This window comes from Rhinolophus sinicus, chromosome 15, assembly GCF_057876585.1.
Source record: "Rhinolophus sinicus isolate RSI-liver-muscle chromosome 15, RSI-T2T, whole genome shotgun sequence".
Lineage (NCBI taxonomy): Eukaryota > Metazoa > Chordata > Mammalia > Chiroptera > Rhinolophidae > Rhinolophus > Rhinolophus sinicus.
In genome coordinates this window covers 110,422,737-110,439,379 of record NC_142515.1, presented here as the reverse complement: position 1 = coordinate 110,439,379, position 16,643 = coordinate 110,422,737, and the positions used below count along the sequence as shown (strand labels likewise).

Below are 16,643 nucleotides of genomic sequence, written 5' to 3'. Positions count from 1 at the left end.
TATACACGTTCTTTTTCTGGAGAAAATCCAAAGCTTTATTTGAATTCTTAAAAGGAGCTTTTAATCAGGAGAGATTTGAAAAACACAGGTGTTCTTCCTACCCACTACTCTGAGTTTAAAAGGAGAGATGGAGACACTTCCAAATTATCTTTATCTCATATATCTCTCAAGTTCCAATGCATTTTTCACTTATTTCACACTAAACAAAAAAACCTTCTATCTTTAACAGGCTCAAATTTAAAAGAAAAAACAAACACAGGTAGTATTTATTCAAAGGCTAACCATATAAAGATCCCAGGGGCCTACGGAACTTGACAAGGATTTCTAGAATTGCTCTTGAGAGCTTTGGCCATCTGGAGTTTCCATAGGACGGGGGCTGCTAAGTCATTAAAAAGTGTTAGCTTTTTAGTTTGCCTGATTAAAAACGTAGTATCATCTCCCGCAGGTCCCACAAAACCTACTGGAAGTACTTAACTGATTCCCACACAGTGAAACCATTCACCGGACAGACAGTTAATTAGAAGCTGTCCCTTTTCTAGACTCAAAGATGTCTTCAAACTGCTCTGCCCAGTGTGTCTATTACACACATTATTGAAAGAAAAGAGAAGTGGCCTGTGCTTGTGTGAAAAGTTCTCACAGAAAATAAAATCAGAAGAACCATCTTGTAACCAGGGGCATTGTGGGACATACGTTAGTTTCTCAAACTTTTAGCTTCTTATTAATTAATTAAGTAGGGTGGAGGTGGAGCAAAACGGGTTTTTAGTGGAAGTCGTTTTAAAGATTTTACTCCCAGTGACGTGCCCATCTTAAAGCGGTGAGTGACACTCCATCGGAGAACAGTGGCCACTCCAGTGACAGCAGCATTTGGAGAGGACAGGAAATAGTTCTAAAGATATATTTTCTATCTTTTACATTAAGGATAGCTGCAGAATATGATTAAAATACCAAAAAGAATATCCAAACTAAAAAAAATTAGAGAAAGAACCTGAACTGTTCTGATTTCCATGTCCTAAAATATTTTATTCTTCCTTTTTGACACCCAAGCCCCAGTCTGTTACATAGAACAACACATCTTGTTATTATACTAGATAGGGAAAAACAAGAGGGGGAGATCATTTATTAATGAATCATTTGTTCTTAAATAAACATTTATTTTTGCCATTTGCCATGTTTTCCTCCCCTCCTCGTGTTTTCAAATCCTCCTTTTGAGGCTCGAACCTTAAAGTACACAGCTTTCAGGTGGATTAGTTATTTCTAAACATCATTAGAGATGTTTTATTCCAAGTAGGATATTAATTCCCAATTAGGCCATTTGAGAGATTGGCCTAACATAATTCAAGCTGCTCCATGAAAAACCACATCTCAAAATGGAGAGTTAGAGGAGAATCTTGGTTATTATTCAAAATGTGCTTCCTTGTTACATACTATAGTCGTACATATTTAAGGAGAAGTGGCAGAAAGGGAATCAAGAATGTTAATATGAGACTTGAAATCTATTTTATTATTTCTGTAAAGATGTATGTCTTATAGTATGAGACCTTATCTATTTGTTCCATATATATTCATATGAATATGAATATATATATACATATATACACACACACACTCTTTCTTTCCAGGTTATAATTGATACTATTTGCATAAAGGAAATAGTTTCACTACTATAGGAGTGTGTATTGGGAGGTGAGGGGCACTTTCACTCTGAATAATTAGGTTGTGAAATCCCTACCACTTCATGTTTTATTAATGCACTGTTCTTCAGGGTTCAATGAATTAATACTTTACCAGTTCTGAGATGAGATCAATGTAGGAAGTAGGAGCTTACCAGAGGACATCGGATGTAAGCTGGGCCTTCACTAAATTTCGATGGGCAGAGTAGAGTGGGAAGGTCAGCCAATGGGAGGTAGACATGGATCTTAAATCCTCACCCCACCATCTCACGAAGTGTTCAGGGCCCATCTGCCTTCTCTGGGGCATTTAAAAGGTAGGTTGCTCACATGGGGAAGTGGACAGGATCTGCCACGGTCTTGGAGCTAAGACTATAATCTTTTCTGCAAGGTGGTCACCAAGCAAATAATGGCTGCTGTCAAAGGAAGACTTTCCTGGGGTGCTGTGAGGAGGGAGGAGGGGTGACGCAGCTCCAGACCCAGGAAAAGGACGCTGTCCATTCCAGGGCCCATTCCAGGGGGGACGGAGCCATCTGCAGAACCAACTCAGCCCCTGTAGTTCCTGGACCTTCAAATAATGTCCCTGTCAGTAACCTTGGCTTTAATCCTTTTCTCATTACTGTGTGGCCCATTGATCTCTGCTCTCAGGGCCTTTCTTTCTTTTCTCCCCACACCCAGAGGAAATCTTTTTTCATCTGGGCAAGAGACTCCACTTTTCTCAAACTCAACTTTCTCTCTAACATTTTGGCTATATTCTGAATCCCATTATTCTGCGATGGCCAAGTCTTTAGAAAACAAAGATAGGCAGTCTTCTCCTTTTCCCCTACATTTTTTTCCCCTATAAATAAGATAGCTAATGCTTAACTGGCCCTAACTTAGGCAGTTCCTGCAAGGCCTGGCCTCTCCACCCACCTCATCACACTTACCCTCACTCAAGATGCTTTCTTTCAGCTCCTTAACTGATTCACTCTCCTTCCCTCTCAGAACCTTTGCCTGGATATCTTCTCTTTTAACTCCCTTGCCTGGTTAACTCCTCTTTCTCATTAAAATCTCAGGTCTCAGTTCCTGACACTTCTTCAGTGATTCCTTTCCTGACCTTGAGACTGGGTCAAAATCCCAGATATGATTTCACGGAAGCAGGGACTATTCTTTCAGAGTATTGTTTGTGTCATTATTGAGTAATGTCTGCCCCCACCCCCCAACTAGACTGCAAATTCCATGATGGCAGGGATGTTTTTATCACGCTTACCATTAAATCCTCAGTGCCTAGTATACTGAGCGCAATAGGCTTTTCTAGAACAGTCATTTTTTTTCTTTACTACAATCTTTAGAGTGACTAGGCTTGAATCAATTCTTTTTGGAAAACCCCCTAAATAGCTAAATAAGTTAGGTAAGATAAATCTGAATTTCCAGAGATTTTGTATTATTTCCTTAAGAGAATAATTGAATCTGGCAGACAATGATCAAATTTGAAAGAAAAGACTCAAAGTTGAAATTCCACAGCTAAGAATAAGTCGATATTGTGAAAGGTTATTAGCCTTGTAGGAGACTTAACTTATACACACTGTACTCCAGGAATTCAGAAATAATTTTTTTTAAAGTAAACTTTATATGTCCACAAGCCCCCATTTCCATTCAATAACAAAAAAACAATAAAAAAAAATCTTTCCACTTAAATATAACTGTCTTTTGGTTTAAAACAATTTCTTCTTGGTAATGATTCAGACATTGTAGGAATTAAACTCTTCCCCAGCATTACCTCTGGGTACCCGCACAGGAACTTGATATAAATAGAAAAGGCATTATGAATCAGTAAACTAGTCAATATATGGTGGTTACTTCCCCTATAAGAAAAATAAGATTAGAGAGATTGCCTTATACCACACAAAATAAATCTAAATATGAAAACAAAACTTATAAACTAGTAGAAGAAAATACAGAGGACTATTTCATGGCCTTCAGTAGGGCAAGAAGAAAATAATTAATACAAATAAAAGAAACAGTTAAGTGATCTTTATTTGTAACTGAGAATGAAATACTCTGGCTAGAAAACATACTTGAATTAATAAGAAACTTTGCTGATGTGACTAGACACAAAACAGTCAAAAATCATTTGCTTTTTTCTATACTAGTAGTAATCAGAAAAAAGGGAAAATATACAGTAGCAGCTAAACTACATTGAGGAATAAATAAAGGATAGATATGATAATCTGAAACAAATGTGATAATATCAACATTATGTAAATTGGCAAATATATATTGTATATTATTTTTCTACACTTTTTAATTAAAATTTTAAAATTAGAGTACGTCAAGTTAATGATTATTCTCTTGTGATATTACATGAGTCTTCTTTTTCCAAGTTTATCATTGGCTGACTTTACAGTAATTATAAGAAATTAATGTGGTTGTAGTGCATGGGTCTGAATCTTTTTCTTGTTATTCGGTTTATTTTGTTTCTTTACTTTGTGGTAACTAATAATTACATGAACATCATGAAATTCTCTGAGATACTCATTTTAGAGTATAGGTCTCGGGCAAATATCTCTGCAAACCACTCCAAGAGTTGAGAGATGCAATTCTGGGTCTTTTGGGGGAGTTGTTTCTCATTGGGACAGGTAGAAACGTGAAAATGGCTCCAATCTCTACGATGAGTTCTCTGTTTTGCAATACAGGAAATAAGGCGTGGTACCAGCCAGTTACACAGGCAGTTACTCTGCATTCACAAGGAGAGTTTAGTGACATACAAAGAGGAAGTTGGTGTAAACAAAGCTCTGCTGTCTATTCCTAGTACGGGAAACAAGACTCTAACTTTGCATTTAGTTCTTCAATTGAGCAAATACTTAATCATATCAATAGACTGCTTGTGTTTAATAGGTACTGTTGGGGGAGATATAAAGGGATTTTACAACAGTCCCACCTTTAAAGAAATAAATCAAGATATTGTTTTTTAAAATAAATAAAAAATAAAAGTGGAATGAAGTGGGGTCCCTATCCTTTCAATTTTTGTCACTGACACATTGGCTGAGAATTTTCTGAGAGTTCTCTGATCAAGGAAACTGATTTCTTTGGACTTAAATTGGGCTAATGCATGACGATAATATGTAATTTATAGTACGTTAAACCTGCAAGTCTTGTTTTTCACCAATTCAATACCGTGTTATAGGTCCTGTTTAACTTGGCAAGGAATTTTCTAGCCTTTGTGGTGATAGTAAAATGTTCAACAAGGAGAATCACAGGAAGAGATTTGTGTTCCAGAATTTACAAGTCAAACTTAGAAAATATCTACTTCAGACAGGCAAATCTGCATACACACCCACGTAAAAGAAGTTAAATAAAAAGTGTAGACCTTGATGTTTCGTTCAATATAAACGTGTATATTTAATCAATCCTGTAGAACATTCAAATAGTTTTCAGTCTTTTGTAATTGCACTTTGTATTTCTTTTAAGCTACTATAAGACCACAATCTTTTATCTGAATTCTGAAACATGAAAAGCTCTGACCTGACATGAACTCATTTGGCAATAAATCTATATGATGCTATTAAGCTATTTATAACCTTTACACATCTGACTTTATATGAATATGTTCCCCGCAAAATTGTTAATGTTAGATTGTGCCATGTTGCCCTAGTTCCCCACATACACATTATCTTTTCCAAATTTGAGAAATTCTGAATTCTGAAATATATGACATCGTTAACTTGTTGCAACGATGTTGCTAACTTTTTTTTGTATCAGAGGGATTATTCATTATGAATTTGTACCAACTGGACAAACAGTTAACCAAGTTTACTATTTGGATGTGCTGAAAGGTTGCGTGAAAAAGTTAAACGACCTGAACTTTTCGCCAACAATTCATGGCTCTTGCATCACGACAATGCACCAGCTCACACACGGCACTGTCTGTGAGGGAATTTTTAGCCAGTAAACAAATAAGTGTATTGGAACACCCTCCCTACTCACCTGATCTGGCCCCCAATGACCTCTTTCTTTACCTGAAGATAAAGGAAATATTGAAAGGAAGACATTTTGATGACATTCAGGACATCAAGGGTAATGTGATGACAACTTTGATGGCCGTTTCAGAAAAAGAGTTCCAAAATTGTTTTGAAGGGTGGACTAGGCACTGGTGTCAGTGCATAACTTCCCAAGGGGAGTACTTCAAAGTTGACCGTTATGATATTCAGCAATGAGGTATGTAGCACTTTTTCTAGGATGAGTTCGTGAATTTAATTGTCTGACCCTGTATGCTCCTAGGGTTTTGGATAAGGGACTATAGACGTGTGTACACTACAACAAATGTCCTTGGTATTTTTGTTTTGTTAGGATAAATTTACATCATGTACAATATATATCTAAGTCAGACTTTCTGGGTTTGAATCCTAGTTGTCATTCATTAGCTATATTTCTCAGCAGTAAAATGGGAATTATAACAGTTGGATTTATCCGGAGAATTAAGTGAGGTAACACATGCAAAACACTTAGAATAATGTCTGGTGATTACTAAGCATTTAATACATGTCAGCTATAATCATAACAGAGTGTACCAATTGATATTTCTGACAATAGTGTATTTACATCTCTATGCTTTGCCTATTATCATTCTTTACAATCTTGTCTAATGTGACAGTCCCCCCCAAATATATCCCATGTTTTCCTTGCATTTCTTTGATTTCTAGTGATGTTGAAAATATTTTCATACTTTTACTATTTTATGCTCAATGATTTTACTTGAGTGTCCCACTCTTTAAAAGATCTTCCCTATTAAAATATTAAAATATTTACATTTACCTATATTTTCCTAGTATTTGCAAGTTTCTTTCCTTCTCTCCCTCTCCTTTTCCTCCCTTCCTTTCTTTCTTCCTTCCTTCTTTTCTTCCTTCCAAGAGTTCATTTCAATACACAATTTAAAAAAAATCCTACATTGTTAGCCAGTTTCCCCAATATCACTTATTGAATAATCCATCTTTTTCACCACTAATTTAAAAACTATTTTTATCATATGATAAATTCTTTGTCTTTTCCTAGACATCATACATTATTCTTTTGATGACCTATACCATGTTGTTTAAACTTGTGGTAAGTCAAATAATCAATATTTTTCTCAAAATTTTTCGATATTGATACATAATATTTATTAGCAGTTTTCAACAAACCTACATTGAGATTTTGATTGGGCTTAACTTGGAGGAAATATATACATGCATATTTCACTCTAAAAGAAACTTTATTAATACATTTCTAAGTCTTGCTATTACTAAATCTCAAAACAGAGTAAATCAATAGTAAAAAAAAAATATTTTCTATAAATATTTCCTTCCAAATGTGTCTTTTGTTGGCAGACTAATAATAATTCATAATAAAAACAATTTGTATAACATTTTACATTTTTCAAAATATTTTTCAAAGAGGACCCTAAATTAGCTGTAAGTTAAATAAGCATAAAATTTAACAATAGAAAAGTCTGTCACATTGTTGTATTTCTACTGTTTAAAGGCTATTTTATGTATAAAGAGTAAATAATTTCATACAATATTTTAAAACATTCTGTAGATAAAGCTTTCTCAAAAAGAAATTTAATCCAAAATGTTACCATAGATGGGTGGGGGAGGGATGAAATACATTAGAATATGCTGAAAGGACACTTAGTTTTTCCTGAAAATAAAATTCAGTAAAATCAAGAAAATATTAAATATTACAGATCATAAGCTTCAGCTGTTAAAATTAGAAAATTCTCTAAGAACCATATAAGATATTTTCTTTTCTAGTAACAGCATATGTAATCTTCAGATATACTTTTGAGAGTAGTCTTATTAAAATATAAATATTATAAGAATTTAGTGTTTCAATAATGTATTTTTCTATTAGATACAAACATATACATACAAATATTTAGGAAGAATCCATATCATCTTCTGGTTATCGATGACAAAAAAAATCTGTTAAAGTCACAGTCTTTTGTTTAACCTTATACAGAAATAAGTTTAAAATAGTTAAGATATAAATTTTTAATCATTTTGGTGTATAATTAGTTCAGATTTTATTTTCAGTAGTTTTTCTTAATTTCTTATTAGGAAGATTATTCTTATTAGGAAGATTATGAGAAACATTAAGTAATTTAAAGTTAATACTTGACACCTATGAGTCTAGTTAGAATATATATGGCATATATGTGTATTTATAAAAATAGATAAACAATAATAGATATTTTGTTTCTTAGATGAGGTAGATAAAGTAAAATATTCTGGAACATGATCTGAACATAAGAAAAAAGAGAGAGAGAGAGAGAAAATAGCAACACCAGTTCACCCTGTATGAATCAGATAGCTGGAGAGTTTATTTTTTAACATACATACCATATATTTTATTATAAGTACAAGGCCTCTGAAACACATTTCTACTTTCCAGAATCTTGCTAAATTTAAATTCAAACTTTTTACTTACTTAATCATTATTTAATCTACCTAGGGAACTTTGCTATTCAGACCAAAGACCTTTGCAATTAAACCAAAGATTACTAGTTTTTCATTTTTTTACATTTAAGTGGTATTTTCCCTTTACAGATCTCATATAGTAAAATACATCAGGAAAAGCTATTACTCTTCAGATGTTGTACAATAAGTAATTACTTAGATGGCAAAGAGTTAATAAAAATTTCAAGGTCTGCTAAAGAATTATGAAGCCCATCATTCATATCCTGACTTCTAAAAAAATTTTTAAGAGTATCTAAAGCAGTTATTGCCTCATTTTTTGATGGTAAAGGGAGTTCAGTTCCCAGAGATCCTGCATCATCTTCTTCGTCAGAAGTATAAAATACACTTTCTTCTGATTTACTTTCTTTGGCCCACACCGTATCACCATCTGGTGCCACTTCACAGGTCTCCAAATCATCGTCCAGGGCAGCGTACTCTTCTAGAGATAAACCTTCAGGAAATTCCACTCCTGCTGCTTGGGCATGAGCAACCAAATCAAGACCCTTCTCCGTCTCTGCATTTGTTTTGTCACTTTCTCCCTGCTGAGATTTAAATCCTGCCTCTTCATAGCTCTTAACAATAATCTCTGGGGATACAGCCCTCCAACAGAGATGCAATGTATCAACTGCATCTAGTAGGGAAAATGTAAATTCTTTGCTGCTTTCAACAGAACTTAAAAATTTCTTGATAAGACAATGTCGATATTTGATTTTAAGGCTTTTAATAACACCTTGTTTCATAGCTATAAATTTGGAAGATAAACATGATGGAAAAAATGCTAACTCAATGGACTTTAGGTTCTTTACCTCTGGATGTGCAGGAAAAGAATCAACAAAAATCACCACTCTTCGTTGCTGGGCTTGAAATTTCTCATCAAGCTTCCTCATCCATTGTTCAAATATATCCGAGGTCATCCACGCCATTCTGTTAGCTTCATAATACACAGGCAAAGATTTTATACCTTTGAAACAATGTGGATTTCTGTTTTTTCCAATGATCAGTAAAGGAAGTTTCTCTGAGCCATCCATGTTTGACCCAACCATCAGAGTTATTCTGTCTTTGCATAACTTCCCAATTGAGCATGTTTCTCCTTTAAATGCAAATGTATTCGTAGGTAACATTCGATAAAGCAGCCCAGTCTCTTTTATATTAAAAACATTTTTAGGATGATAATCATTTAAATAATAAGGAAGTACATTTTGGTGCCAGACAGTTGAAGGGTCTACTGATATACCTGTAGCTTCTACAGGTTGAGCTCTGAATACTAAACCATACCTGGATTTAAAGCGATCCAGCCAACCATTACTGCACTTAAAATCATTATGTCCCAGTTTCTGAGCAAAATCATTAGCTTTCAGACGCAGCATTGGACCATTAACTGGTACATTTAGACACTGAGCAATTCTGTACCACCTCATCAATGCTTCTTCCAGATCTGTGTAAAAAGCAGTTCTCAGTCTTTTTCTCTTTGGATCAAATCTCAGAGATTCAAAGGCTTCTAGAACTTTATCTTTATTCTTCATAATAGAAGACAATGAATTTTTCTTTATTCCATATTCAGCTGCAATCTCTGCTTTTTTCTTGCCACTTTCTACAGCATTTATGATGTCAATCTTTTCTTCAATGGATAGACTTTTCTTTTTCTTCACTGTTACGGGCAGAGTTGAACCATCCACAGAAGCTTCTGCCATCTCAGCCAGTGCCTATACAGAGATTTCTCCTCTTCCTATTGTCTATTTCTTTAATTAAATTTTTTTACCAGTAAGACATAAATTGCTGCTTTATATATTAAAAGTTGGTACATGTCTAATCATCTTATCCCTCTGGAAATTGATGACTAAATAGATTTTTTTCAAAGGCTCTAAATAAGAAAAATGTTATATGCAGCTAGAATAGTTTAGAAGAGAAACTTCCTTCCCAAGACTGTGTGTAGCTCAGTTTATAGTTTATTCAGAGTTCCAAAAGTCAAGCTAAAATAGAAATCTCATTACGTCAAACCTGTCCAGTCCTGCTGATATATTTTTGGAATGTCAATCCTTTAAGACGATCCATTTTATCCATTTGCGCATTCAACTTCCTATTAATTCTCCACAGAAGGCCTCAGAGATAAGAAGAAAAAGCATTCAGAAATTTTCATGCAAAATGTTACCCATTAATATCCAAGTCTCTTCAGGGTAGAGAAGAAAATGGTAGAATCCTTCTAGGGCTTGACAGTGTATCTTCTGTCTCTTGAAAACGTAAAACAACAACAACAAACAAACAGCATTTTTAGCAATATGTCAATGGAATATCAAAAAGAATATTTATGCTAGTTAGTTATGCTTTTAATATTAAAAATATGGGACTACGTTTCTGAAAATACAGTAACCAAAGCAAGAGAAATGCTTACCCACCAAAGGGCCTCTGCAAAAAGCTCTTTAGCTCTGCTCTGTGCATTCGAATTCTCACTTGCCTTTGAATGCTTTGTAATATATACTTCCAAAATAAACCAGACAAATTTAATCTGTTTTGAAAATGTGGGCTTACCAAAATTAAAGAACTAAAAATGGTGCTGGATAGATCTTTGGTTGCTATTTTTTACATGAAGTCACAGACTGCCCCCTCCGACTTCTCTAAAAGAAAAACATAGTCAGACAGCAGTCACGAGGTTCAACTTTTAATAGTACGTGGGAGTCAGTGTCTCCTTTATAGGAGTCTAGTAGAAAATGCTTCACCAAAAAATCAAATCAAATGATTTCATTACATAGTTTAAAAATCGAAATCTTATTCTATCTAAAAGCTTAAAAACCTAATAACTATTATATCAGTTTGACACATTAGCTAGATGCACAGAGGCCAGAAATAGTTGACAAAATGCATAGGAGTAAACAAATGATTAAGAGGATGTAATGTAGAAGAAGACCTGGACTAAAAGGAAGGAGAGTGACCATGGGCTTATCATGTGAGGATAAGGGTTTTGGTGCAGACACACTTGAATTGACAAGTGACCCTTCCACTTAGTACTTACATGATCCTGGGTAGTTTACTCAATCATTTGACCTAAACTTCCTTATTCGTAAAATAGGGGTTAACTGTAGCATCTATCTCATAGGATTATTGCACATTCAATGGGATTCAATGAGAAAGTGTAAAGCACTTAGTATTTAGCACCTTACGAGGTTCAATAAATGTTTGGTGATGATCTCATCATTATCTTCTCTCTAATGTCCCTTTGGCTGTGTAAATCTAGAAATTCACATATTTACAATATACACTAGATCTGAGCTTCTTAAACCGAACTGTACTGTGAGAACAGTCACAGGACCTAGACAGGCTTGCCCCTACCTTCCCAGGTGGGGTTTCCCCTACCTATAGGCTTTCGGCCTACTGTAGGCCGGGGTAATAAGCTAATTTGACGAGTGGGTGTTATTGCTGTGTGAAATAGTGTGGGCACTCCATCCTTCTAGTTTTTCTCTCTGTCCTCCCAAGTTCCAAGAGGACACATGCTTTTTTTTGCAAATTTTTTGAAAAAAACTTCTTATCAGAATTCCTCTGGCTTTGTTGTCCAAATCAAAGAAGTAATTTGTATCATTGGAATTACAACCAGTAAAGGAGTTTGTTCTTATTACTGCAAAATTGTCTCAATAATAATTATGATAGCCTAGGCTTTAGTTTCCAAACTGCTTTACTTCCTATATTCAAAACACTCAGGAGGAAGGTGAAAATGGATTTCAAAGCTCATATAGTTATAATGTAGTTGAATGCAGTCCAGAATCCAGGCTTTCTAGTATCTAGTTTACCATTTTTTCACTATATTATAGGGTCCTTGAATCACACTGATGTAGCCTCCTCTGATAATAGTTACACATTCTATGCCCTTAGCACCAAGCCAAGTCAGCATTTTGATTTTTGATGCCTAACCAAACCTAACCAAACAACAAAACAAAAAAAAGCAATGTCAGGCCTCCATAAAAGAACAGGCCATTATGAATTCTTTGAACACAAATAGCAACCTACGGAGGGTTGACTTTTTTAAGTAAATAATATTTGACCATTCAACTAAAAAAAAGAAATCTTGTTCATATATGGGATCTCCTATATCTTTTTCTGCAATTTCTTTTAAATCTACAATTATTTCAAAATAAAAATTTTGAAGTATCTTGTTCTTATTAGGAAGACACCAATCCAGAAATTGAGGTAGCAAGAACCAAGCAAAACTACTCTTTAATCTCCCAACTTCTCTCTCCCTTCTTTCTTTTGTTCTTTCCTCCTTTCTTTTTTTCTTTATTCCTTCCTTTTTTCCTTCTGTCTTATTTAATTTGTTAGAAAGAAACCCTATCATCTCAAATAACAAGGATTACAGAAAAAGTAACTTGGATTTTCTCCATTACCCCATCCCAAATAAAGCAATGTAATATACATAATCAGAGATTACTGGTTATCTTGATCAAATTGAAAATAGTGATATGTTTATTTAGGAAAATAATTAGTTTTTTTCTGATAGTTAATGGTATATATTTTCTTCTAAAATAGTAGACAAAGCTATTATTTTCCATGGTAAGATACAATATATCGTCATTCCTGAAACAATCACATTTCTAATGCCAAATCAGACAAGCTAGACTTTTTCCCTAGAAAAGAATAAGGCACCTTCTGCCTAAACAATGAAGCTGACATTTTCTATTCTCCTACAGTATAACATCTGGGATGTTTTTTGCAGGAATTATGACAGCAGCTAATATTTCTCAGAAGTACACATTCTCTCAATTAAGCTTGTTAATCATTCCACCCCTTGACAATATTATGGCAGAGAAATGCTGTACTATATGTTTGGGACTGTTTTCTCCATATGAACAGTAAAACTAACTGAAGAATAGGCATTTACTAAAAAAGACTTACCAACTGAACCCCAAATTAAGAAAACAATGGTCAACTCTACTGTGAATAAGAGCAATGTAAATCTTCTTTCAAAATAGAAGATACCTTTTTGTTTTTGTTTTTGCTTATTAGAATGGTATCTAGTGTTTAACAGGATGCAGTAACATAGACACATAAATTGGTACAAAGCTTACGGAGGGCAAATTAGCAATATGATATAAAAACCTTTAAAATGTGCAAAACTTTTGTCCAGCTGTTCCATACCTAGGCTATTATCCCAAAAGAATAATTATAGATGTAAAAAATCTAGCTTACAAATGTATTCATTTTCTATTACTACAGAAGAAATGATTACACATTTAGTGGCTTCAAACAATAGCCATTTATTATCTCAGTCCTGTACATCAGAAATCCAGGTGGCTCAACTGGGTCGTCGGCTTAGGGTCTCACAAGGAAGAAATCAAGATGTCAGTCAGGCAGGGCTCTTATCTGGAGGCTCTGGGGAAGAATCAGCTTTCAAGGTCATTCAGGTTATTTGCAGATTTTAGCTCCTTGAGGCCATGGGACTAAGGTCCCTGGTTTTTTGTTGACTGTCAGCAGAGATTGCTGTCAGCTCCTAGAGGCCTATATCCAGTGCTTACCTTTTCAGCAACAGAGAACCTTCCTCATGTCAAATCTCTCTCATGCTCCCAATCTCTCTGACTTCCTCTGCTGCCACCAACAGGAGAAAACTCTCTGCACTTAAAAGGCCCATGAAATCAGTTCCGGCTCACCCTTTTGATTATCTCGAAGTCAACTGATTAATAACCTTAATTACATCTACAAAATTCCTTTTGTATATAATATAACATAATCAAGGGAATGATATTCTATTCTGTCTGCAAGGGAAGGAAATTATACAAGGTGAGGGTCATTGGAAGTCATCTTAGAACTCTACCATACAAGACTATTACTCATGTTGTTGTTTTATAATTATAGACAAAACTGGAAATAACCTAAATGTGTAACCAAAAGTCTTAGGCAAATAAATTCAGGAAAATCTATATGCTAAAATACTACTGAGCCATTACAGAAGAATACATGATATGAGGAAAATTCTCTAACATATTAAGTGAAAAAAGCAAAATACAAAACTGTATGCCAACAAATACAACATACACTGAAAGTTACATGAGGCCAGAGACTCATGGCTACTCCTCCATTGCTTACTGCTCAGCAAATAGAAAGCTCTCAGTAAAAATTTGTTAAATAAATGAAGAAAAATATATAAACATGGGAGAAAGACATTAACCAAAATGTTGAATGTTAACTCTAGGTAATGTAATTATGAGTAAGTTCAGTTTTTATCTCTTCGTAGTGAAAATAATTTCTACTCTTATGTTCTACTCATTCTACTATTCATGGGCTTTTTTTTTGAGTGTTCCATTAATCATTATCCTCTAGTAAAGGGTTTGCTTCCAGAGAATTACACTGTGCAATCAACAACAAATATCTCTCCATAAAAAGGGAGATGTTGATAAAGGGTGACGAAATTATTGCAACATTTCCAGAATTCCCCCAGAAAAGATCTAAAGGTAGCATCTTCCCCTTTCTCTTGAGGAAGTGATATTGATAAGCAGTATCAATGTTCAAAATCTAAAGCAAAGAGAAAAGGTCGCATGCACCTTTGCTTCATTCAGAAAGGAATATTAACAATGTCCTTGAACCTGTTGCATCATTTCCTTCCTGGTCAATAATGAAAGACAGGCTGATAGAGTTCTCCTCAAGCCAAAGGAATAAATGGTACCTGAGTTTTTGAAAGCTGAATAATAGCCAATAATAGTGCAAAGGTACATAAGTAGAAAATCCCCATCATAAGCATATATGGCAGGCAGCTATTCTTTTTCTTACCTCTCCAAACATAATTGCCAACTGAGAGAAGTTATTATCTATTCTTCCTAAAGAGAATGGGCAGGTAGAATTCCCTAAGCTCTAGGGAAAGAAAGAGAAAAAAGGAAGAAAGGAAGGAAGGAAGGAAGGAAGGAAGGAAAGAAGGAAGGAAGGAAGGAAGGGAAGGAGGGAGCAGAGGGAGGGAGGGAGAGAAAGGAAGGAAGGAGGGACGTGTCTAAGCAGGGTTAGATTGAAAATCAGATCTTTTAGTTAGAATGAAAATTTTTCCCCCATATCCACAGAATACCTGTTATTGCTTCCTTTTCCCTAAGAAAGTGCTAGAATTTCAGTTTTCTATCACTCGCTGAAGTAGCTTCCAGTGTTTTCTTCAAGCCAACCTACATTCTCATTTTCCTTGGGGCAGCAGAAGTCCTGGGAAGATGAATCCTGTGTATAGCTTTGCAGAACATACACTGTGTATGAGGACTAATCATACACAGTACCAGAATCACACTGGACTAAAAGGTGCCTAACATGATTCATAGCACCTTCATCAAGAAGAAGTGAGCATTACTTCCAAGTAGTTCCATCAGAATCTCTATCAAAAACATCAGCAGCTTCCAAGAAAACCATCCAGCTAACAACGAAAGCAGGTGTCCACCTGTCTAATATAAGAAACATCTCTCAGTGTAACAGACTAATAGTTAGACTAATTGTAGTAAGCTACGCATCCCCAAACTCAGGACAGCCAGCAGGAATCCTTAAAGCACCAGCCCGCTCAAACAGTTCAGTACACATCAGTCAAGCACCCCTGCGCGCTACCTCTTCCTACTCACCCTTTTGAAACCCTAAGAATAACACTTGTAGGTAGCTACTGAATTCTATTCTGTTCCTACACGGTAAGAGCAGTGATTATTTTCATTGGGATCCTTTTATTGTTGAGAAGACTAACAGGATGGCTTTGAACAGCAGAGTCCACAATAAGTTATGGAACTGAAGTTGAGTGACTTGTCATATGCATTTGGTCTTTTCTTTTAAGGATAGAACCATTGAAGATAAGGGGCTCTTATACACAAGTGATTCCGCCACACAAATTTATACTTGGGATTTAAGTACTGTTTTTTGTCAGAAGAGGTGTCCTGGAGATCTCAGACAATAAACACTGTTATTTTACTTTTGAAACATTTGTGGTGTCTTGGGTATTCACTATTCACAGGTACGGGGAAGATATCTGTACAGGGATATACTGTTCACTGGGCTGAAATTTCCCAGAAATTAGTAGAGGCAGAGTTCTGCCTTTGGGCATTTAGTTATTAAGAGTGTCTTGTCAACTAATGTGACAAGTAAAGGCAGGTGAGAAGTACCAAAAAAAGTAAACCCTACGGGGGGCACTGTTAGCCTTCTAATTTCCACAAGTGAAATGGCGGCAAAAAAGAGCATCCACGGCTGTCAAAGGAAAAGCAGTCCAGCACCTTGAAGGGAGATGTGTGTGGATGGATCAGCTGTATGTAATGAGTTTCAGCTATGCCTGGCAGCACTGCGGAGCCATACGTTCCCTCCATTCAGTGCCGGGGCTAGGGAGGCCACCCGAAGTACAGCCTGGGGCCTCGACTTAGGAAACGACGAAGGCCTCTGACAGAAGGGATTGTCAGCGATTTCTGTAGACAGAGCAGTCATCTACTTACGAAATAACTGGGCGAGCAAGAAAGCAGAAATCGGTCGTCTGGACAAAGAAAGAAGAGCAGGAAAGAAAAGTACCGGGGATCCACTATCA

The 16,643-nt window shown here is 35.5% G+C and overlaps 1 protein-coding gene across 1 annotated transcript; it reads right to left on the bottom strand.

Moving 5' to 3' along the window:
• Positions 1 to 8,155: 8,155 nt before the first annotated feature.
• Positions 8,156 to 9,978, bottom strand: TIGD4 (tigger transposable element derived 4). The gene has a single exon (XM_019722622.3). It carries the CDS (start codon positions 9,832 to 9,834, stop codon positions 8,296 to 8,298), a length of 1,539 nt encoding a protein of 512 aa, XP_019578181.3. The 5' UTR covers positions 9,835 to 9,978; the 3' UTR covers positions 8,156 to 8,295.
• Between the last annotated feature and the right edge of the window lie 6,665 nt (positions 9,979 to 16,643).